Source organism: Ixodes scapularis, unplaced genomic scaffold (genome assembly GCF_016920785.2).
Source record: "Ixodes scapularis isolate PalLabHiFi unplaced genomic scaffold, ASM1692078v2 PGA_scaffold9__187_contigs__length_104089568, whole genome shotgun sequence".
In the NCBI taxonomy this organism is placed as follows: Eukaryota; Metazoa; Arthropoda; class Arachnida; order Ixodida; family Ixodidae; genus Ixodes; species Ixodes scapularis.
This window is the reverse complement of record NW_024609884.1, coordinates 25,839,377-25,863,197: the sequence shown is the minus strand read 5'-3', so window position 1 is coordinate 25,863,197 and position 23,821 is coordinate 25,839,377. Positions and strand designations below refer to the sequence as shown.

General features: G+C 43.9%; 2 protein-coding genes across 2 annotated transcripts; both read right to left on the bottom strand.

The window, feature by feature from the left end:
- Positions 1 to 435: 435 nt before the first annotated feature.
- On the bottom strand, positions 436 to 12,546 carry LOC121047090. The gene is made up of 6 exons (XM_040502028.1): positions 12,449 to 12,546; positions 11,598 to 11,740; positions 8,033 to 8,162; positions 4,899 to 5,047; positions 1,900 to 2,035; positions 436 to 577 (listed from the first exon to the last, which is right to left on the bottom strand). The coding sequence occupies exons 1-6, from the start codon at positions 12,544 to 12,546 to the stop codon at positions 436 to 438; spliced, it is 798 nt and encodes a 265-aa protein (XP_040357962.1).
- A 5,292-nt stretch (positions 12,547 to 17,838) lies between these two features.
- Positions 17,839 to 21,283, bottom strand: LOC121833736. Its single transcript, XM_042287265.1, has 3 exons — positions 21,118 to 21,283; positions 20,323 to 20,464; positions 17,839 to 18,067 (listed from the first exon to the last, which is right to left on the bottom strand). Exons 1-3 carry the CDS (start codon positions 21,281 to 21,283, stop codon positions 17,848 to 17,850), a joined length of 528 nt encoding a protein of 175 aa, XP_042143199.1. The 3' UTR covers positions 17,839 to 17,847.
- Between the last annotated feature and the right edge of the window lie 2,538 nt (positions 21,284 to 23,821).

Below are 23,821 nucleotides of genomic sequence, written 5' to 3'. Positions count from 1 at the left end.
TCTGGTGGGCGTCATGTCGCCCCCAGAAGCTTCCTAGCTCCACGGATGCTATCAGAGCCTGTGCGACCCTCTTTGTCCGTGAAATTTGCAAATGGACAGTAAAAGTGTGCAGTGTAACATTCAATGCAAATCTTGACTGCATTGCAAAGCGGATGATTACGCACCTTCTCCACTTTAAAACAATGCATGTTAGCTTTAAAAAAAGTATTTTGAGTCATCACTGCAGAATAGATATATTGTATTTCTATCAATATCAGGCACGGCTTCCGTTCTTTGTGAGTGTAGCGTTCTCAAGAAAATAAAAAAAAATAATAATAAAAGACCGACACGTTGTGCTGCAGTCTCTTTTATGTATATATCTATGTGTTCACTGCGTTTACTTTTTTTTTTTTTAAATACAACCGTGTGGTAGCAGGAGTCAGCAGACGACGGCTGTCAGTATTGGCGACACTTAACGTTATATCTGGCGTAGGATTCTGTCATGGTATCGTCGGCAACCTGCTTGGAAGCGCCGTCTCTTGAACAGCTGCTCTCCTTCAAAGCGTTCTCGATGCACTCTTTCATGAGGTCCAACTCCCTGCGAAAAAAAAAAAAAAAAAGGCAAAGAAGAAAAAAAAAGTTTTTGTACACGCGTTAGTTGAGAAAAGGGCAGAAGAGTCACGTATGTTAAGAACGGATCCGACAGACGGTCAGACGAATGATTAGATTCGCGTTCCCGTGCATCGCCTACTTTCGGTGCCTTTAAATGTGTGTGACAAAAATAATACCTACTAAAGCAAGACATTTCTTAAACCTATATAAAAAAAAACGTTTTTAGAAAAAGGACTAAAACGCTTTCTTCTACTAAATTCTCCATAGCACCATCTATTTTCTTCTTTCTTCTACTCTTCGTTGCCGACAGCCAACGATAAAACCGCGATTTAAATTCGAAGATACGTTGATGGAAGCCGGATACAGGTTTTTAGATTTAACGTGTTGGTATTACTGGTTTAATGAGCCAGTATGAAATAATTCCCAGTTAGTTATAAAATGTCTAGTATGACAGGAATATTCCGACGACAGAAAGTGCGAAGCGTAAGATGAAAGCTACGTGTGAAACAAGTAGGATATTTAGCTGATAAATACATTTACCAGGTTAAAGAATTACGAAAATGCCGTTTTCTGTTAAGAAATTTGCCAGCTTAACGAATTATCAACAAGCCTTTTTTGCTAATCTCAAATCTCTAGTTTATTGATATTAAGTTCCCAAACGTGGTTTGGTTACGAATATTAGATTCCTTCAAATAATTAAAGTCATTCCTATTGAAGGCTCGCTCAGTGCCCTAATTGGGAAACCGTTTATCACAACATGGTTTAAGAGCTGAAATTATTTCTGCGCTGATAGCCTGCTTACGTGCCGTAACCTATGATTTTCTGCGTATAACTAAAGCCCAAGTTTAAGTAACAACGCTTAAAAAATTGCAGATATATCTAGAAGCGAAGGTTACTGTTTGTTCATACGGCAGACAGCCCGGCCGATATTGGCAGAGAAATGACTGGACTACTGCACGATATATATATATATATATATATATATATATATATATATATATATATATAATGTACTAGCAGGAAGGCTTCATTCTGATGCAAACTAAGTGCGTAGAAAGTTTATCTGAATTCGAAAGTTTCGATGCTCCGACTACTTGACTTTCTCATGAACGTTTGAAAAACATAGTTCCTAGCAAAATGTTCGCTCCTTTTTGCGAATCCTCCGCTTCCCGTCTGAGGCTTTCCGCGTGGTTTCTTTGTTTGTTTTCGAGTTAAGTGCTAAGTGGCGTGCACAGTATAGAAGCGAGAGAATTGTCCGCACTTTAATAGGCGGTGCTTTGGAAAGCCTCGGCGGACTGATGGACTCACGCGCATATGTCGGTTTCGCTGTGAATGTCTCGAGCCCGAATCGTGCGGTAGGCGCTCTGCTGGCAGGTGAGGACTCTTTCTCGCAGTTCTTCCGGAAGACACGCCGTGTCTTCAACTTCTTCAGCTTCCATCATGTCTGCGATTGATTACATTTTCAGCACGTTGCGATAGTCACTCACGGCTTATGAAACGTTGGGTGGGACTTGCCATCTGTACGGTCGTTGCTTAGTCATTCGTACTTTGATCTTTTTTGTTCGAAGCGATAATAGAATGCACGAGACTCGCGGCACCGGGCATTTCTTAAATTGTTAATTGTAAAAAAAAAATATATATATATATATATATGTATACGGCGGAGTGGTGAGAAAAAAATTTAAACGTGATTTAAATCACGCGGTGTTTTCTATTTGAATTTAAATTAGATCTTTCACAAAAAAAAAAAGTTTAGAAAACAAATTTTTATTAGTATCTCGACTCTCCATTCTTGGATTTCTTTTTAATATGCCTATTATTGTTTTAAACCAAGTAATCATCACTAAGAAAGGTTTTTGCCACGATAGAGAGAAAAACAAAGTTACTGTGTTCTGGGGTGAAACAAAACGGAGCGTCGAGTTCCTCTTTTCAATAATGTAGAGTTCTACAAGTCAAATATCGCGAGTATTTACTGTGTACGCCCTCCGCATATTTAAAAAAAAACTTTGGAGTCCCACGAATTTCTAGATAGAATGCACCGGTAAGGGGGCCATATCGGTGGCAAAGGGAATTGGCCTTAGAGTTACGCTATCCGAGAGGTTTTCAGGATGTAATGTAATGTAATGTAATGCTTTATTCGGTTTCTAAAACCCGGGCGACAGTGAAAAGGCTATTGCCCATGCCATTCTGTAAGTGCCATTCTGTGTGGGTCCTTTGTACATCATCGTTTACCTTCAGACTTGGATACTATTGAAGCTGTTTGCACTACGCTTTAGTATTTGCCTCATGTGACTCAATATACAGGGTGTTCTTTTCTAAGAGTGACACTAATTGTTTAAGACAAAAAAAGCCGTGAAAGCTACACTTATGTGGTGTGTGCAGGTGAGTTATACGGCTAGGGGGACACAGTATAGGAGGTTAATCATAACGATCAGTTGGATGATTAATTAAAACTTGTTAATTAACTTTCTAATTAGTGAAAATGAACATATGATTCTAATTAGAAACTTGCTGAGCGTCATCGAAAACTACTAAATTCGTAATTTTCAAAAGGACTTCGAGCGCATGAGAAGCGCTGTAGTGCGCTAAATTTAATACACTCGTGCAGCAAGAGCTAGGCTATCGCTGCGATATGGCGCCCGCGCGACCTTTTTACAGCGGAGCTGTTAAGGGCTAGTTTCCCCAGGATCGTGTCCCCCGCCAAGAAATGAAGACACCGAACTCTGGGCACCTACCGCCATCTATGAGCGACGGTGGCAAGCCGCGTATCTGGTTTCCGCCGTCGCTCATAGATGGCGGCAGCCTTTCTACTCTGGCTTGCGGACTGCGGCCGGCCATTACTTTCTGTTGTACAGCTCCGCTGGTCTTCCTTCTTCACCAGAGTGGAAAGGCTGAAAGTTTTTTTTTTTTTTTTTTGTGTCTCTTATCAGACAGAGCCCCAGCCTTGTACCTGTTGCACGAGTGGTACATTTAGCGCACTAGTACGCTTCCCACGCGCTCAAACTATTTTTAAAAACTAATGATTTAGTGTTTTTCGGTGACGCTTAGCAAGTTTCTAATTGGAACCATATGTCTATTTTCACAAGTTAAAAAGTTAATTACATTTTTTTTACTTAATTCACCGACTGATCGTTACGATTAGCCTGATATACCATGTCCCCCTGGCCGTTTAGCTCACGTGTACAAACCGGATAATTGTAGCTTTCACGACTTTTTAGAGCGCAGCTCTTAGGCGCCCGTTTCCGGCCTGAGCGGCGTCGCCGTCGCCGTCGGCGTAACCGCACGGTGCATTATGGGTAACTTTCCCGGCTAAATTTGGCGGAAAAATGTCCCCGCTTAATTCAGCGAAAAAATTTCCCCGCTAAATATAGCGGAAAAAATTTCCCCGCTAAATTTAGCGGAAAAAATTTCCAGCTAAATTTAGCGTAAATGTTTTCCCGCTAAATTTAGCGGAAAAATTTCGCCGCCAAGTTTTGCGGAAAAAATTAGTGGAAAAACTTCTCCGTCACATTTGGCGGAAAAGTTTCCCCGCGAAATGTAGCAAAACATTTCCCCGCCAAATTTAGCGGAAAACATTTCCCCGCTAAGTTTAGCCGAAAATTTCCCCCAAATGGGAGGCGAGCAGAAGTGGAGGCGGGACATAGCCTCCTCTCCGTACCTTCCCGTCCTCGTCCTCAACAGCTGCGCTCTAAGTCGGCGTTACAGAGGATTGTATAAACGTATTTCATTTTTGCTCCTAAGAATTAGTGCCAATCTTAGAAAATACACCTTGGATATGCGCTGACCTAATAAGGAAATTGAACTTTGTAGTAACACAAATATAACGTTGCCCTCACTTTAAAGAAAAAGTAGATGGCACCATCAAGATTATTTAGATGAATTTTAGTTAGCGGCTTCTTAAATCGAGAATGAACTGTTTTCTGAATTATTTCCCCAGAAAAGTTTCCAAAGAGTCTGGTGCATTGACACAGCTTACAATAAACCTGTAATTTCTGAAAAAAAAAAGAAGAACATTATGAAATGAAATTTGGAATAGAAAAAAACAACCCACTTCAACCACCTCTAGTTTAATATAATATATATATATATTAACTAACAATATTTAAAATCTCACTTTTCCAGATTAAGACTATTGACGCTGCTTTATTTTTATTCGGTCCACATGCGAACACACGCAATAGAACCACATTACCATATCTACTCGCATGAAATGCGAAAGCCCGCAACTCTGAAGACGCTAGCACCTTCGAGCGAGCACTAAACACGTGCTCCTTTCTTGAGTATGTAACTGAGGTTAACCCACTTACGTTTCATGGCGATGACCTTGCACGACGTCTGGTACTCGCCAACCACTGCCCTCGAGAAGTGGAGGAGCCTGGATATGAGGTTCTTGTTCGTGGAGCAAGCGTCGTTCTTGATAAGCGGGGTGACGCAGTGCTTGTAGTCTGTCAGGGAACTGCGGATCGCAAGTGGGACACGAGTTTGCTGTAAGCACACAGCGCGACACTGTGAGCACGAAGGAGCGATTGCCGTCATTTTCTTTCCTCTTTATTTCTCTTAGACTTCGAAGAATGGCGTCATCGAAGCTACTATAGGCAGTGGGACGTATTCGTTTGGGGCACTAACCTCAGCGATACACTCCGATGCACGACGAACTCTTTAAAGTACAAAGCGAAAAAGCGTCGATGTTGTCTACCGCTAACAGTGTGACTCAGAGTACATAGCGTAGGTGTAGCCCGAAACAACCCATTCCGGTTTGAACCCGCGAAGTTACAACCCATTTCCAAAACGTATTTTGCATATGAACCGATCCCGTAACAACCAATTCCCAAAACGCCGTTTGCGTTTGAACCCATCTCGCTACAACCCATTGCCAAAACGCCCTCTGCATTTGAACCCATCCCGTTACCACCCATTCCCAAAACGCCCTGTACATCTCATCCAATTTTCTAACAGTTTTTGCACTTTACCACTCGTCTGAACACCTTTCTTGTTTAAAAAAGTTCGATATGTGTATTTTTGTTTAAATTATAATGCATACCAAAACAATAATTTCTTTCAAACACTTGTGCACATAGGATATTTCTATTTTAGCCACATTTTTAAACAATACCTTGTAAATCACCCCTAATATACGCTTTTGCGGAATCGACTTTGCGGAATAAGACAACGTTTTATGGGTGATAAATGAGACCGGGAAGACAGGGCTGCGATTGGGACTTTATTTTCTTTTACATCTGCAGCAATCATCGTGCGCATAGGATATTCAGACCTGAAAATGCCTTTGCCTTATTCAGGAAATTAAATGAAGAAATCACACTGTCAGAAATCGCAAACTATCTGAACCGGAGTGTCTCCAGTTCAGATAGTTTGCGATCTTTGGTGATCCACTTGTGCCCCTGGTCCGCACGGCAACACCATTTGCAAGTTGCAGCAAAGATATCCTTATGAAAGCCTCATTCCTCCCGATCAAGTGAATGAAGCTGCAAATATTCGGGTGGGCTCTCCCTGACATTGCGTTAATCTTTCAGTGCCACGACTTCATAAGGTTGTTGGTCCATGATTCTCGGTTTCCATGGTGGTTCCACTGTTAAATGGCAAAAGTTTCGGTCATTCAGATTCTATTGAAGTAATCAAGCACAGTGGTGAAGCCTGAAACACCGAGAGAGGTGCCTTCTGGGCACAAAACGATCCACGCACAATGTCCGTCGGGAGCTGGGATAAATGCCTGTGCTACCATGTTCCTAATGAGCGACCTATGCGTACGGTCATGCGCGTACGTTACGTCACCAGGGTGGTTGTAAAATATTTGAGCGGATTCAACTGATAGAATCCCGTTAAGGGCAAGATAACAATGGTCGAGGCGTGAAGGTTGTTTCGGGATAGGGCGAATTGATAAAAGTTGGAATGAAAAGGTACTTTGGGTCGGGTTGAATAGGGAAGGCTCAAGCGCGAAGATTGAAATGGGAATGCGTTAAAATGGGAACCACCCCGTAACTTAGCACGGCCGTCGCTTCGTCTCTTATAGACATAAAAAACGTTATCTCAGTAAAAAAAAATGCATGAATTAGTCCAATGCGCACAAAATAACGTAGGTATAGGATTGTGTATATACTTGTATACCCTTACTTACGACTTATATGGTTTATTTATTCGACAAATCACGTAATAAAAGTTTTGTATTTTTAATAGATACGTCCTATTCTACTAGATACATACGGCTAAACTTTCGCTTGCAATTGATGACTAAGTATAGTCAAGCTGTGTTACTGCTCTTTTCCCTTTTCATTTTCCAACTGTAAATTGTTGGCAAAATCAAGACATTTATTATTATTATTATTATTATTATTAATATTGTTATTATTATTATTCGTATTATAACTAGAATGACCCTGAGCACATTCAACTATATCAAAAGGGCATATGAGGACCTATCTCCGAATTTCCCATGAAAGTAACATGTGTCGGGCTTGTGGTCTTTATGCCCTTGATTAATATAAACGTGAACACGTGACTTGGCTTTGCACCCTACCGCTGTTACATGCTTTATAACCGCGAGAGATACTCCTAAGATACAGATTTAACAAAGCACACATTTGACTACTGGAAAGCAACACTGGATCTGGGGATCGATCGCGGCTGCGAAGTGCACAATCCTGATTCCTATTTATGTCTCGTGCTCCGATACAACATCTTTCCCATAAGAGATGGGCGAACTATTTGAAACATCTATCAAAATACAAATACAAAGTACTTCGATAAAAATATCACATTTCAGAAAGGTATTTAAATACAACGAGGGCTATTTGATGAACTTCAAATACTTTCGCAAATACATTTTGTTGCCATAGTTTCACATTTCAGACTTAAATTTAACCACATATAAAAAAAAGTGACCAACTAAAGAGTGGAGCCTAGCACATATGTATTTGATATGTGATAGGCAGGTGCAACATTAGCAAAAACAATACATTCATGAAAGTTTATTTTCGAAAATTAAATTGAAACCAAACAAGCTTGTCAAACATTATGTTGTCAATGCGACGTCTATTAAATTAAAGCACCCAACAAAAAGTTTATCATACTACCCATCCCGTTCATTCTTTGTTCTCTTCCATCATTCTCTTCAATATTTATGGCGCGCAAAGCGCAGCAAGTTTTCTATTTGTTTTTGCTAACACTCATCGCAACGAGGAGTACCCAAAATCGTACTTGATTGCGAAGGGCAGTGCACAACATTGTATCTGGGCAGGATTTCATATACTCGGTTTTTTGCATTTAAATACAATCGACAAATAAATTCCTTGATATGTAATCAAATATGCAATAAAATACTCAGAGTATCTTAAATGCATATTTTAAATACATATTTCCAATGCTTGCATTTGAAGTACTACCCATCCCTGCTTTCCATATACAGTTTCTTTAGCTTCAGCCTCACCTGCACAGCTGCTCTTTGTCTTGGTCAAGTTGAAAATCTAGTTGGACAATCGCACGATCGAAGGCAGTGCCGCAGGCGAGGTGTCTCTTCAGTAACGTTTGGCTGTCGCATACGATGTAGTCGTAGTTCTCTGCAAAGTCGCATCGTCTAAACGACCATCTCGAACTATGACGATATTATGTTTTGGCGGATCGCCTTTTGCAAACAAGTTACCGCTTCGAGCGCGCGCCTCTAAACATACCTGAATGTGGTGGCGCAAGTTATTTAATGCTGGTTCATGGTAGCCGCGCCAGGGATATCATAAATTTACTAATGCTTCGTATGAAAGACAGGAGTGCGAGCTCGTAGCAGCGGATGGTACGCTCGTTTCATTACTGTAGCGAAGAGTACGGTTCGCCTCTACTATATCTATGGTGCCTGGAACGCGTCTCCGACTGGTGTGTTTACAGCGCCCCAAAAAGTGGTCCCTCAATTTCCGCCTGATGACGTCATACAAATGTCATGCTGTCGCCGGTCGCGATCCTGGCGGCGTCCTAACAGTTGTGGTGTATATGGCAGGCGCCTGTTCTGCTGTACGTCGCTCTCCAGTGTGACAGTCCTCGGAAGATACAGCAGCCGGAAGCTGGGACGCCTCGGACGCCGTGACGACAGCGACACTCGCGTTCGCTCGCGCTTTTCGCCAGCATTTCTACGCCCAACCGCCTGGATTGCGACAGGCAACAGCATGACACTCCGGCTTCTGTGACGTCATTTGTTGCCACTTGTGGACCACTTTTGATGTATGGGCGGGATAGGACGCTAAACACACCAGTCAGAGACGCGCTCCAGGCACCATACTATATCTTTGCGGTTCCTCGACTGGAGTTATATGTATACAATATATATATATATATATATATATATATATATATATATATATATATATATATATATATATATATATATATATATATATATATATATATATATATAAACATAAATGTTTATCTATTGTCCCTTCGAAAATAAGATGTTTTTTCATTATTATTTTTTTTGTGTGTGCTGTGCGCGTATGTTGTTTTTTGTGCAGCATTTCTCTGCGGGCTTAAAGAAATATCTTTGTAGAGATCGCTGACTGGCTGCACTATGTTGTTGTGTGTGGCCCCTTTGTCTGCCGTGTATGTGCAGGCCTAAAACTTAATGTGCGTCGTTGTTGTTTGTCCAACGTGGGGGCAATCTGGGTTTAGTTCATTGTTGTTTTTTTGTATATAGTGTTTTGTACTGCTTATGAGATTTTATGTTGGATCTTTCATGATCAAGTAGTTTTCGTCCTCTGAGACTTTCATTTTGTATGGCCGTGGAGATGGGGGGGGGGGGGGGGCTGTCGCCTTGTCAGGCATGCCGATGCCTTTTGTGGCGGCCCCCCAGACAACTGTATTCCTCGACGGTTGTCTGAATAAACTTTGATTTGATTTGATACATAAATCTACATTGAATAAATGCTAGGAAAAAAAGAAGAAATTGGCTAGGTGGCGCAAGCCACCGCCTGATTCAAAGGGTTCAGCCTCATCCATCTATCCATCCACCCGTCCATCCCCTGACAGCTTAAGGAACGCCCGGTGTTGCTTAATAGCTTCAGGCATTTTGCTTCGTGATTCGTACTTCGGCATTCTTGCCGACTAATGCCGCAACTGCCTGTGGGGCGATAATGAGATGCTCGGAATTCAACATTCCTGTATCTCTCTGAAGCTGTCAGGGTCTAGCTTGCGAAATGGCCCGCTCGCGTTGCAGGATTAATTAAGACTTTGGTGCTCAAACTCGTTGTCTCGGTGTCTTGGAAGTCATAACGAGCCGTACACCACCGCAAGCAGGTGATACTTTCTTGGAATTTTCCCATCGAAACAAATTGAAGTCAACGCCCTACTGATTTCAAACTACCCCCATTGGCGAACCGAAGCATTTGCGTTTAATATAGCTAGAGTGAGAGAGTTGCAAGGAGCTAAATATAGAGGTGTGTACCAAGAAAACCGCGGTCATCTACAATTAAGCTGTATTGTTCTCGATGGAAACGAGGCTACTATAGGTTTCGCCAATAGGCGTACGATGTGGCTTCCACCAGGACAACAATAGTCCGACAATTCCTTGTGCAGTCACCCATTCGGTGTACGAAATAAAATACAGTACATTGAAAGAGATACAAATCTAGTTCACATTGCATGCAGGAGGATCCATCCGAGTTCCGAAACTGCAAATTAACCGGAGCTACTCAATTTCTCTAAGAGTACTTTTCAGAAACCTTTGCGACGAATAAAGTAAGTATTTATGAATAGAAACGCGAGTACAAAGCACTGATTGAATACGAGTCCCGTCGGCGCAGCACTCGTGATCTAGGCCCCGCTCTCGATCGAGGTAGGTATCATAAAATATGCAGCGCACAGTCCTTGCTTTGTGTCGTCATTGACAGGTTAAGAATGCGACAGAAGCTCCGCCTCCAGCACGCGTACGTTGCCTAGCGTCGTGAGTTAGTTGCGCCTTCCCCCGAGGCACCTTAGTGTCACCGAGACCGAGAAGCCCACGCTGTAGGTGGAGCTCGTATTCCATTGTTAACCTTTGAACCGAGATTTTTCGGTGACAACCTCTTATGGTTCCTATCCGGTATGTCATGACCAGAATTTTCCTAGCCATGACGACACGAGTTGTGATCCTAGCAACCTATCATGAGTCCCGAAATTCAAGTTCAATTGTGTGTGTAAAGAGCAAGATAGAAGCTTTAGTCATCGCATGCTCAAATGCAGCACCGTCGAACTGAGACAGCTCTTATTTCCGTCGTTCAAAGCAGATTAAATTTTACAAAAGACATCATGCTGTGCCTTTGACAGATCAGTGGGGGCCGACCCATGCTACGTTTTTGGTCGAGTACTTTGCCAATAGGTGGTGTTGGTAGGACCCAGTACAAGAGGGAGTGGTTAACATAAACAAAATAGGGGGAGGCCTTTGGAAAATTCTTTACTCTGGCGGACGAGATTTCATCAACGTGCCCATGCGACCGATAGACACGCTTATATATAGGCGATTGCAAGCATGGCGCCCCGACCGGTGCCCCATGTGCACAAGCACGTGCAGCTTGCGCGTTAACATGGCTTTGGCAAGCTTGCAATCGCACGAGCTTGTCCGCACGAGCAGAGACATGGCGGCGGCGTGTCGCCTTGCTTGCAATCGTTTAACTTGCCCTGCGGCCTCAGGGCAAGTTAAACTTGTTTTTCTTTTTTAGTCGTCGCTTTTCGTGTTTCAAATAAGAGACTAACCGATCATTCACACTGGAAGCGGATCCGCGTTCGCAAAGCGGTTGCGAACGCGGTTGTATAAAGATCCAGTACAATTGCAAGCGCACTCGATGTCATCGAGTGTGCGTGCAATTGTACTGGATATTGATACAACTGCGTTCGCAACCGCTTTGCGAACGCGGATCCGCTTCCAGTGTGAATGAGCGGTAAGAGCTTTGAAACCAGGTTTAAAACGCGGGCAATGTCCACTTCTGGAAGAGCATTTTGAGTGACTAAAATTAATTTTGGTTGAAGAGCCGTACGCATCTGTAGGTTGCAATCCCAGTTGTAAGTGTCGACCTGGCGCTTCCGACGCTCCACTTCGCGGCCGAACACGTAGCGATCCTGGCGGCACCTCGTCGATGTGAGGGCCATGTCGATGCAAGTGATGTACTTGCGAAGCTTCCTGTTTTGACGAAAGATAAAGAGCTACTAAGAGTGATGTGAATACAAGTTCCCTTTAATTTTGGTTGAAGAGCCGTACGCATCTGTAGGTTGCAATCTCAGTTGCAAGTGTCATGCCACTCCCCCTTCACCCTTCGTAGGGGAGAATACTCATATCTTTATACGTAATTTTAAGGATAGTAAGCATATAACGATATATATATATAGATATATATATATATAAATAAAACGTCCTCGAGAAGGAAACAAAGAAGTCAGCCCAGACTACCTGCCTCGGTGGGCTACTCTGAGTTGAGGGAGCGCAGGAGGCAGATGAATACAAGAGGACAAGCAAAGAAGGGGAGCCTCGACTACTTTCTAGTTCTCGCAGACATTCGGCCCAGAAATGTGTGCGTGCGATCACGAGATTGCTATAATCTATAAATGTGTCAAAACCTAGCACGCTGGAAGTATATCATTTGATGGGCGCAAATGTTTGCGCAAAGCGTGGCGATGAATGCTACGAACTCGATGGACCAGTCAATCGTCGGTCCTGCGTCACGCGCTGCGATATCTGCGGTCTGTAGAAGCTCGAGAGAATAATGCCTTTCTTTTTTGCGTCGTGACAATCTTAAGATATGTCAGGATGTTAAGGGGAGCATGAAACGGGATGTGCCTCGGTAGTCGGTGCCATTAAGCCCCGCCTCAATGGGTTAATTCCACGGCGTACCTGCATGCTTCGGACTGGTCCTTGCGTAGCTTGAGGCGAGTCACGTCGTCCAGGGTTGCCTCGCACTGCAGCCTGAGCCTGAGTAAACGGTTTTCCATGCATGCTGTGGTCCGAACTAAGTTGTAAGAAAAAATAAATAAATAAAAAAACTCGCTTCACACACTTTTTTCGTAATGTTAAGAAAAGAAAAAAAAGAAAAAGATCGAGACATTTTTAACTCATGTGGAGTTCAAACAAAACTCAAATGTAGTCAACGCGGATGGGAAGAACATGGAAAAGCGACCTCATGGCACCCTCAGAGTGGAACCTAGCGAAACGTTGGCTGACCCTCTCAAGTTTTCAGAAGGCTCTTTTTTTTAAACTCTTACGAAGTAGAACGAACTTAAAAATGTCCTTATTCGCGTGAGGAAATTTAAACTCTAGGTTTTACTGAGCCTCATCTGGCGTTTTAAGCTTCAGGTGTTTGTGTTCATGTGTTTGTGTCTACTCAAGCATAATTTTAAAAAAAAAACGCCCACGAAAAAAAAAAAAAAAAACAAAGCAAAGCCATTTAGGCATTTATGCTACGACTCTTTTCTTCTCAATTTGCAGAACTACTCTGTATCTTTGTTTCCTTTAGGAACAGTTTATTTTAGGCTGTGGACGCATTTTTGTATAATAAAGTAAAGTCATGTAATTTTATAAGCAAAGAATTTGATTGTGTTCGGTTGCGTACGCTTTTATTTAATAGTGCGTAATCAAAGGCACGTTAAGTGTAGTTGCATTACTACAGCAGAAACGATATGTTTGACATATGGTATAAAATATTATTTTCCCAATGACCAATGACAACTTGAAAAAAAAAAAAAACGACCATTGCAATTTAATTTAGTCCTTTTTGCAACTAATGAAGCTTTTCCACCAAATGTCCTTGGATAGAATTATAGAGCTGTCGATATACTCACAAACAACTGGAACTCTTCCGTCACCCTCTTTGTCTGCGTTTAGAGAGAAGGCGAACATCGCGAGGAAGACTGTCAGGGTCCTCCACATTACTGCCTACAAAATTAAGGAAATGTTCATTGGGATGTTACGAGCCGGCAACGCGTCTTACGTAATCAGCTTGGGTTGAAATTCTAAACGACTGAACATGATAACTGTAGGGGTTTCTGGCCTTATGCGACTGAATTCTCACCCGGTGCTTTTGTAGTGGAAGCGTTGGCTTCACTGCTGCTCGATTTCAATGCGGATAGCTGGAATTGTTTTGACGGGTTCGTGCTAATTATCATTGCCACATTCTCTGACGAATGGCTTGAAATCTGCGAGTCCGACACCTACTCAAAATTTCTGTAGCCTTGATAGAATTTTGCCATATTCAGCGCTGCTCGAACGATTCCGACAATAAATTTGACGATACACAAGCCGGCGTCGGTAATCAAAATTTAAAAAAGAGAAAAAAAAAAAAAAAAAGGGCACGAAAATTTCTACGATATTTACATCTTTCTAAAACCTGTCCCCGCTCTTCGAATGCTTTAAATAACTATTAAGGGGGATGACGTAAACCTCAATATAAACCTTTCAATAAACTGCGCGTGGTTACTTTGGGGTGGAAATTATGACATTTGTCAGCTTGTGAACGTCTGCCGCGAGGGGGTGGAAATTCGAAAATGATCTCTGGCGCACTATAGCCCCGATACTGCTGCGCCAAAAAACCTCATTCATTATCATCGAAAATGATCTATTTATTTTGTTGTTATATATTGGTAGGGGACACGTGCTTCCATTTCCCGTGCGCTTGTTCAATGGGGGCCTGGCCAAGAGCTTGCGCTTGACTGTGCCAAGCTCACGCTACTCACGCCCAGATCAAACCAAAAGCTCTCGACCTGCTGATATCTGAAGATTATAGGGAGTATTCACTAGACGCCATATTTGTGGGTCATGTTTAGAGCGCATGCTCAGAACGAGCTCACATCAATAGGCTGCTAAGACCGGCACTCTTGATGGTGCGGAATGCACGTTGCAAAAGAACTGTGGAAGCTCGCCATCAGCACGCGCTCAGCATTCGCGCACACAGCTATGGCCGCCAGTGAATACTCCCTATAGACGCTTTCAGGCAGCTGTGCAAGGGCGCCGCCATATCCGACCTTCAGTTTTTTGGTTCCTCTTATTTCGTTCGCTTCACTTCATCACTGCCACAGCAGGAGAGGTTATTGCCCATTTAGGTGCTACTGTGTCCTCCCTAGCATAGGCCTTTGTGGTGGCTCGTCAACGCCCGCTTCAATGGCTCGGCTTCTCGGTAAGACAAGAGAAGGTCGGCAATGGCAGCTTAATTTGGCGCGTGTTATAAGCGTCTTTAGAGATATAAATAAGGCGATCCAAAAAGTTTAGTCTTTAGAGCGTTACTACCTGTGGTAGCTTTCGTAACCTTTTCTTGGCGGCGTATTTCGCTATTGCAGTTGAAACGCAGCTTGGCGTTTTCGCGCATGATGCAATGGTGTGTCAAACTGGCGGCCTATGATTACGAGTTTGTGTATCGTTGTACACCTCCAGAATTTCAACGTTGTCAACCGACTAAACTTAGTTGTGAGGTCAAACCCTATCCTCCAGGAGCCATGCTGATAATTAAGGCACTTCCATTGTCACCGATCATGACTAATAAAATTGCAAATATGAAAATTCAAGGCCCATTATGTACCTCATCTTTGAAACTTTGCAACAGCAAAGACTTAATCATCTCAAGGGCAACTATCTTTCTCTATACAATAAAACATTTAAGGAGCACTATACTAAACGAGGACGGGTTATTTTGGACGCCAGGCTATCCATATCTGAAGTTATGAATTTACGCTGGAACACAATAGGCCTATTCTCGAATCGAAGTGATCCTAGAGGCGTGATGCCGCGCAAAGCGTCTTGGGTACTGGTTGCCCAGTAAGTTTCGATTTCGATTTGCTAACATCACTTCAGGACATCTTGTCACGACGAAATGAATAGCTTTTGTTTTTAATATGCGTCTTTCCTTAATTGTATAACACTGCAGGTGTCGTCGATCGATACGGATAGAATGCTAGGGCACGTTTCTTTCGGGCTCCCGGCGTACCGGAGTTTATGCGGAGGCAAACACGGAAACAGGACGACTACGGCACATGAATGAAGAAGTATACTGGGCCGGTTATCCCGTTTCAACGTCTTCTTTATATCCTAGGCTTCTTAAATATCCGTGAAAGGTGAAGCCGCACTCCGGAGTCGTCGCCAAGTCCCCAGAAAAGCATGGGACGAGGCAGGCTGTACCCCTACGCCTCGCTAAGCCTAGGCAGCGAGGTCCGTGTTTCAACGGGGGCTCTCACGAAGATGAATATAGGGGCAATGCAAGTGAGTGCTGACTTTATTTCCATGCAGCGCTGAGACGCACTGCTCCGTGAACGGGGCATTCGAAACCGAAACCATGCCGCTCCTGTCCATGGCCAACCAGGTCCCAAAATACAACACGCACATTGTGTCGTGCAGGAATTTCTGGAAGTTGTTTATTGAATAGTATAAACTGAAACGTAAAATAGGGGCCATTTATAACATTCTGTAATCTACAAGAAAACGTAGAGGGCAGTCGGAGACAGCGTAGTCTGCCAAGGATTCGGGCGTGTTTCGCTGAAAGCCGTAGTGCCTACTTGGGAGTAGGTATCTCAGCCATGGCGTGCCATTTACCTAGATCTCACAGGCTTAGTGAGAGGACACATTTTCTTGTTGTTTTTTATGCGCACACCATATGGTTTCAGGCGTGAGCCATGAGATCAGCGACCTGCACGTCTGTTATTCGGTAACTTAGCGCTATCTTCGGCCACGAAATTTCCAATGGAAGCGCCACTGTGAAAGGAAATAAACAGAATTAGGCTTGTGTCAAGCGCAGCCTTTACCACCCAGCTACCACTGGCAAGACGCAGCACAAAGTTTGCGAACTGTAAAAAAAAAAAAAAAAGTAGCGCGGCAGAGAGTCAAGATCAATAGGTCATGGGCGAGACCGGCAAGATTTATCTACAGGTAACATACCAAGTACAACTCGTAACACGCAAGAATTGTTAATCTCCTGTCGTCGAGCCGACGAACCGAGTGACACCAGAAGCAAAAACCAACGGTGGCAGTGAAACCAAACAACAAAAGAAACATTTGAAATCTTCATACCGTTTTGCGGAGCAACAACCAGTCTTTGCCTGCATTTTTGCGGAGAGACAGGGTGGGTATAGAAATAACGCTCAAGCAGGCTGGGTCTTCGATCCTAGCTTCTCCAAACAACTTTTGAAGGAATCCGCAGTCACGTTTGCCGCACACAAAAGATTTTCGTCTGGACGGCCGCCCCAATGGCACCCGGTCCCACTCAGCCTTTCACAAGGCTCATGCGAGCTGTTGCCACTAGTTGTCACCATCAGCACGGTTCACCTGCAGCCGAGCCGGTCGGTCTGACCGCTGTTGCCGATGAAGTGCCATCTAGCCTACACTTTTAGTACCCGGGAAGAGAGGCACGAGTGGCCCATGCCAAGTTTTTTGGCGCACCAGCCTTTCCCATTCGACTTCCATCGTCAAGATACGGGGACTGCCTTTGTGACGAGGAAGAAGTGGTCTAAACCGGTGAACTCGCGGGCAGAGGAACTGGACACCGAGTGTCAGTGAATGAAATGATGCATATGATAGGAACCTTTTAGTGCAGATTCAATAATTAAACGAAGATACATGTTTCTACAATTAAATTAGAAAATGCAAATAAAGATGTACATGTGAAGCTAATATCGCTGTCAACTAAAACACACATATGCAAAGGAAAAACACTTTTTCTTTTAATACAGCCTGGATGGAAAAAGGATGTCAGACACCGAAATACGAATAACGAAGCGTGAATGAAATAGACCACTCCGTCTGTTTCTGCAGCTGTCAGCGATTATAAAGGTCGGTATCAAGTATCCCAGTTATAAGCATAGTCAACATCTTTGGTGGCAAAAAACAAACAGGCGTACAAAAGACGACATTAACAATATTGTGTGCTAAAAACCCATTGCAAAAAAAAAAAAAATCCGTTTTTCGAAGTTTTAACATCGCGAAATAGGCATACTTAAAACACGTGCGCTGAATTTTTGTGCTTCGAAGATTCCGCGGAACATTACGTGAATGTCCGTGGAGGGATTTATTCTGAAATTCACAAGGAGGACGATACCGACTGCCGTGGCTTTGCCCCAATGAGAGATCAGAAACTATCCGGGTGTTTCTGCAGTCATGCCCGCTAGTTTTGGTGGTTTGCTGTTTTACCTCAATATTTATTCATTACGCCGATGCTGCCCCTGTATGCAGTATTAACTTCCGCTAGTGAGAGCTGCAGGGAATGGCTCAAACTTTATTTACTCGTAAAAAAATAAATAAACCTGAAGTATCGCACGTTAACCGCTACGGATTGTTGATTGCGAACTGAACACCAGGACATTTGCGAAGACCAAAACGTAATGGAGCCAGGTGGTTCGGGCCCTACAACCGCCGCAGTACTCCAGGCTGAGGCGGTCGAAGAGTTCGTTGCTCATCTCGGCCACCTGTGGGGCCAGCGCCGTGCAGTGGTGCCTGTCCGCTGATTCGTTCAGGCACGAGCGGTAGCCCTTCAAGTCCCTGCAAAGAGAGGATCGTGCGCTTGTTTCAAGACAGCCTCGCTAGTTCGCCATATTATGTATGTATTTATTTATTTTAGGTTACAGCGCAGCGCTAGACTCGTTATTGCCGAGGGATACATGGGATTTATGGTTCCAGAGCTTTTGGTATGAAAATATGCTCGTATTGCGCAAACTCACACGTGACAATGAGAGGCTCTCAAATGAGGGGTTCGTGCCGGCACTCGCGTTGTGAACGCGCGTTCACTACGAAAATCTTGCCAACCGGCGATGGTAGAAATTGGTGGGTTTTTACTAAGGCCTATTCTGGCCTCGCACCTGTCTGCCTGTCATTAAAATCTAGAGCGCATGAAAGCGCCCAAGCTCAGCGTTGCAGTTTGAACGAGTATTACAGATACCTGAAGCTTACCCTTCGCTTTTGTTTCTGTTAAGACACACAATTATCAGAAATGAAGGTTGAAACATTGTCTGAAAAATAGTTTTTTCCACTGGCGCCACAATCAAGTTCCATTTCGTCGGCATAGAGTGACTGACACGGCGCATAGGTGGTGTGGTCTGACTATAGGTATTTCCGCAGCAATAAGTAAATTTCCCAACATACGTTCTACCGACTATTGATTTAGGTCAAATAGGTTCGGCGTTTAGCTTCTGTAACCCCCCCTTTCTCTCTCCTTTCGACAACGCAGTGCCTCGTTGTTTGAGCCGCTAACTTTGCTGTAATATCTCCACAACGCCGTGACTTTACGTCGCAGCTGTGTTCACGTCCTCCTGAAGGGGAGTTCGAGGTGACCAAACGCCTATTCATTCAGGAGGGGAGTGTCATGTCTCAGAACATGCCCTTCGAATCTTTTAGGCACTATCTGTTAAGTTGTCCAGCTGTATAAAGTTTCACGGTGTTAGGACATGCACTTAACCTTGAAGAACATTGAACTCTTTTGCTTTCAAGTTATAATCGACTTTACCTCCGGCTTTTTCTTTTGCTCTGAAAGCAACGCCCAGAGCTGAATTACATGTTCAAGGTCGACTTTCATACTTTTCACTAATACATTTGCCAGCCTGACTCCCCCAGAGTTGGAGCCCTAAAGGCATCCTTTTCCTTTCCAAGCACCCTCTTTTTATCAAAATAAAAAACAGCCTGTGTGTTTACTTTTTCGCAGAACACGAAGGCATAGCCTACCCTGGTAGCACAAAACGTCAGGATGACGTTGAAATAAGGTCGTGAACGTCGGCGACGCAAGCTCCTTAACATACTTTTTATCGACGTTAGTTGTACGTCCACATGAAGGGTTCCGCAACTTCAAGCGCGCGATGTCGTGGCAAAGTCATGAGCTCTACCTCGACGTCTGTAGCATTAATTGACGTCCGTTCGACCTCTTGTCCAGGAAGTTCTTTAAACGTCGAGCACGAGACGTCCCAACAATGTCCTGAGCAACATATTGACGTCACCCACATTAATCGACGTCAGTTCTACGTTTTCTTCGGGAAGTTCCTTGAACGTCGAGTACAAGACGTCCCTACAATGTCCCAAGATACATTTTGAAGTCATCGATATCACTTGACTCCTGCTCAACGTTTTCTTCGAGAGGGTATTTCAACGTCAAGTATGAGACGTCCTGACAAAGTCCTGCGCTTTACCTTGACGTCTTCGACATTCGACGACATCTGCTCAACGTCCACCCAGGGCAGTTGTTTGGACGTTAAGTGCGAAATGTCTCAACCAAACTTCATTCAACGCCAGCGGGTTCAGAGGGCCTATATGCAATATACAGTATATCTGTTTTTAATTGGAACGGATTAAAAACGAAATACGAACGCCTTTGTACCCCTGAATACGCCTATTCAATATACGCCTGAGGTTTGCATTTTCGCTCGTAGTTTCACATTACTGCGAACAACGGAAGAATCCGAGCGAACTACGAGGATCCGCGAAAAGGAGAGTACTAATATGGCCTAAAGAATGTGTTGCGCGACAAGACAATTAAGTAAAACGTGACGCTCTCTGTAGCTACGGACATTGTATTTTTGAGTTCTAATTGAAATTTGAGCTGTATCATTCGCTCTGATCAGTCTGTTGTTCACATTGATTAACTAACTGCCTGCGTGTTCTGGAGAAACGTGATCTCACCAGATTTTTTTTCTTCGTACTGCGTACATGGGATGGAACAGGGGAGATAAGAAGGAACATGCTCAGAACACGATCCGAAAAATTCTAGAGAACAAAAGCGAGTCGCCTCTTGACATCTGAGAAGAGCTTACGCGCAGAGTCTCCGCCGGACCCGGTTGCTAATGCTCGGCATTTTCGTGAGTCCCGTGCGGTTTCGGTAGAAGTGTCCGATGTCACCCTCCATTGCCGAGTCGCACGTCTCCCATTCCTGGGTGAACTCTTTGAGCTCGCAAGCTGCAAAGAAACACAGTCTGACGACAGTGGCCGCCTCGGTGGCTCCGAGGCTAAGCGCCGGCCTTCAGATCGCCAGGAGGCGAGTTCGATTCCCGGCCGAGGTGCCCGCAACCTGACGGAGGCTCATTACAGAGACGGCGCCGTGTAACCGAGATTTCAGTTGCAGGTCAAAAGACCCCCCATATGGTCGAAATATAATCCCCACTCCTCCGCTGGGCGTGCCAGATGCCCGTCGTTGGTTTGACATGTAAAACCCACAAATTTGACTCAGACTTTGTCTGAAAACAGTGCGATCCGCTCCGTCTTCGGTGAAAATCTCACTGGAACTACATAGGGTTCACACAGCAGAGGGAAATCTAAAGCGCTGCTTTCCCTCGTACCGAACCGTACCTAAACGGGTAATCAATATAGAGGTTCAGCTAAAATATTGTTTTTCTTTCTATCGCACAATTTAACGCCATATTGCTTTAGTTTGAACTTCTGTTGATTATAATGACCAAGGCTAGTTACTCCGATAGTTTGTACAGTTATATCGAAGTTACATCAAGGTGTGTCGTCCTGCCCAAGTAATCGGGATTTTGGCTTTCAATATTATTGTAATTCGCAAGTCCGATATGTGCCTGGGGATTGAAGGAGCAAACACATTTACATGCCTTGCCTGTACTGCTTGAACTCCTTGTCCTCGCTGGGAGGCAGGGCGTTGCACACGTCCTCGAATTCCCGCAACAAGTGTTTTTTCAGCACCGAAATCTCCGTGTTCAGGAACAGCGCATCAGAGCAACCCGAGTCATGCGTTGCAGAGTACATGCAGAACTTCATTTCTTTCACCAACCTGAAATGACCAACGAACATTCGGACGCTTTCGTAGCAGTGTTAACCTTAGCAGAAGTGAACAGAAGCACCTCCATAAATAACCACGCAGGCTTTAGCCAGGACATCTCTAAAAAAAAAAAAGGGAGGAGAAATGGAGGAAAAAACGATGTTCCGCCCTGTCGCCAACGGAAGGGTGGAAGTTGCCCTCGTTCCTCCCTTTCACCAATCTACATGCAGCGCGACCTAGTGGCGCTTGAAAAAGGGACGAAAATTCCACCTCTATATTCGTGGCGGCAGCGGCGGTCGAACCGCCGCTGTCACCGCAAACATGTTTAATGGCGTTGGCGACAACTTGAGCGCTTGGTAGCTTGGTTGCCGTCACCTCCGCGAGAAACGCATACTCTTGAAATAAAGCGTACGTACCATACAGCGAAAGGTAATCCGTGAGGCGTTTATTTCAGTTCTGTATAAAACAGAACAGCATATATCCAGTCGATAGGAACGAGCACTGCGTTGCGGCGAGCGACTGCGTCCGACACACGCTGTAATCCGTCCAAATCGGGACCACGACCAGCTTGCGGGAACACGCATTTTTCAAAAACCATAGCCCCGCACAAGAAACGACACTGAAATGACGATTCGGGGAAGGGGCGAGGCAACGGATCCGGAAAGCAAGGTCAACTATGCATTCGGGAAGAGTCCACTTGGAAGAAAGGGTAGTACAGACATTCCATTCTGGTTGCGGGGCAAAGTGGGGGAGGAGGGCAGATCCGCGGGCTTGAAGGAACGAATGATTCCCCACAGCCGACGGTTCACCGCGGCTTCTTTTTAGTTTGCGCTGCGCCGCATCTCCTGCTACATGTCAAAACTCGCACTCAAAAAGAAAAAAAAAAAAAGAAGGAAAGCTCCGTTTCTTTTTTTTCGTTTTTTTATGCGGCCGACCTAGTATATTATCGCGTGATTCCTTTTGTGTCGCGAAACAAGCGCGGCTGTAGTACACGACCAAGCCAACCCGGCGTCAACAACCTGGATATCAAGCTCGTCGCAAACGTACTGGACGTATTTATAAAAGGAGCAAATATGAACATAAGCACTCGATAATAAATTAAAATACTATTTAGATAGAGATATGAATAGAAGATTACTAACAATTGCTTTACGAACCTTTATTTTAGCTTTAGTGTCCGAAAGAGTTCCGTTGCGTTAGCTCTCGCAACGCTATATTCTGCACCAGGCTGCAAACGTTCTACTAGAACATGAAAACGCCACTCCGCTACGGTACATATAGCGGAAGCCATAACGGATTGCGTATGGAGTTGCGGGGGTGACTAAACGATCTATTAAAACTCTCAACACGGGCTTTTTATTTTTCTGACTCGGGCAATGTGATGTTTTCAAGCGGTTGCATTATATCACTAAAGACAGTCTTATTTTACTTGTCTGCTGAGGATACCAAAGTCATGATTCGTGGGTCTTTATCACTCCCGGCACTTACTTTTTATAGAAGAAACGCTCCATATTCGTAAATTAAAACAATTCTAAATGTTTGTAACACCGGTGACAAAGCATGACCCAAGATATCTTCTCTGCTGTTGCAACGAGTTATGTTAAAATCAGTAATATTGTTTGTTTGAAAATTTGTTGAACTTGTGCAACAATTAAAATTATTAATCACCCCACGAAAACTGAAAATAATTACACTGGCACTGAACACTGCAATCAAGCAACAGCTTGATTGCAATGTTTACCACAGTGTACTGCATTCCAGCACTGCATTTTCAAGATGATTCATCGAACTTATTCCGAAGATAATTATTAAATTTGAGTTAATTAGCCTAATGATCTACATTTGCTTTGCTCAGGGTGTTGAATTAAGAGATGGGGGTATTTCACAAGACAATTCAAATAATGTATTAAGTAAGAGTAATATTTACTCCGCCTCTCCGTGTTTATGCGCCAAATGATGACAGTCACCGAAAAAGTCGGATTCAAAAATAAGTCTGCCATGTATAGAGCTAGTGCGAACTTAGAGTATGTAGAGAGGCCAGGGGGCCCGGTATCGCTGCGTTGTTGCTGTTGTGTACGTGGTTAATCTGCTTGTGTTCCGTGTATTCTGTGTGTTCAGTGATGCATGTGCATCTCTACCATGTAGCGTTCGAAAGTCGGCAGAACCTAAAGAAAGATAAAAAAACAACGCCGCCCCTACCTTTTGTTTTTCTTTTGCCGTTTTGAGCTCCATCTGTTGGAAGCTATATCAATTACAGAAGGGGAGAAAGTTTCCTCCATTGACAGAAAAAGGGTGGCAATTTTCCTCCCTTCTTAGGGGAGCGAATTTCCTCCCCGTTTTGTAGGAGGGAATTTCCTCCCTTTATAGAGCAATATAAGGGACACGCGAGTTCCTCCTTTAAGGGAGGAAGTACTACTCCCTTTTTTTTAGAGTGCCTTTCGTAATATACTCAACAACGAATCTGGATCTTTGGAGTTCTATTTCTGTGTTGATTCATCGGTAGAGTTCGCCGGATATTGAGTAGGTAGCCGATGACC

What these genes read in the sequence shown, in the direction of transcription:
- LOC121047090 (XM_040502028.1), bottom strand. Translation starts at nt 12,546, where the DNA reads ATGGAAAACCGTTTACTCAGGCTCAGGCTGCAGTGCGAGGCAACCCTG. An exon ending in GACCAGTCCGAAGCATGCAG is followed by an intron (nt 11,741 to 12,448) that starts GTACGCCGTGGA and finishes TCGTCAAAACAG; the next exon opens with GAAGCTTCGCAAGTACATCA. An exon ending in GGATTGCAACCTACAGATGC is followed by an intron (nt 8,163 to 11,597) that starts GTACGGCTCTTC and finishes GCGACTTTGCAG; the next exon opens with AGAACTACGACTACATCGTA.
- LOC121833736 (XM_042287265.1), bottom strand. Translation starts at nt 21,283, where the DNA reads ATGAAGTTCTGCATGTACTCTGCAACGCATGACTCGGGTTGCTCTGAT. An exon ending in GTTCAAGCAGTACAGGCAAG is followed by an intron (nt 20,465 to 21,117) that starts GCATGTAAATGT and finishes GTTTCTTTGCAG; the next exon opens with CTTGCGAGCTCAAAGAGTTC. An exon ending in GTCCGGCGGAGACTCTGCGC is followed by an intron (nt 18,068 to 20,322) that starts GTAAGCTCTTCT and finishes CTCTCTTTGCAG; the next exon opens with GGACTTGAAGGGCTACCGCT.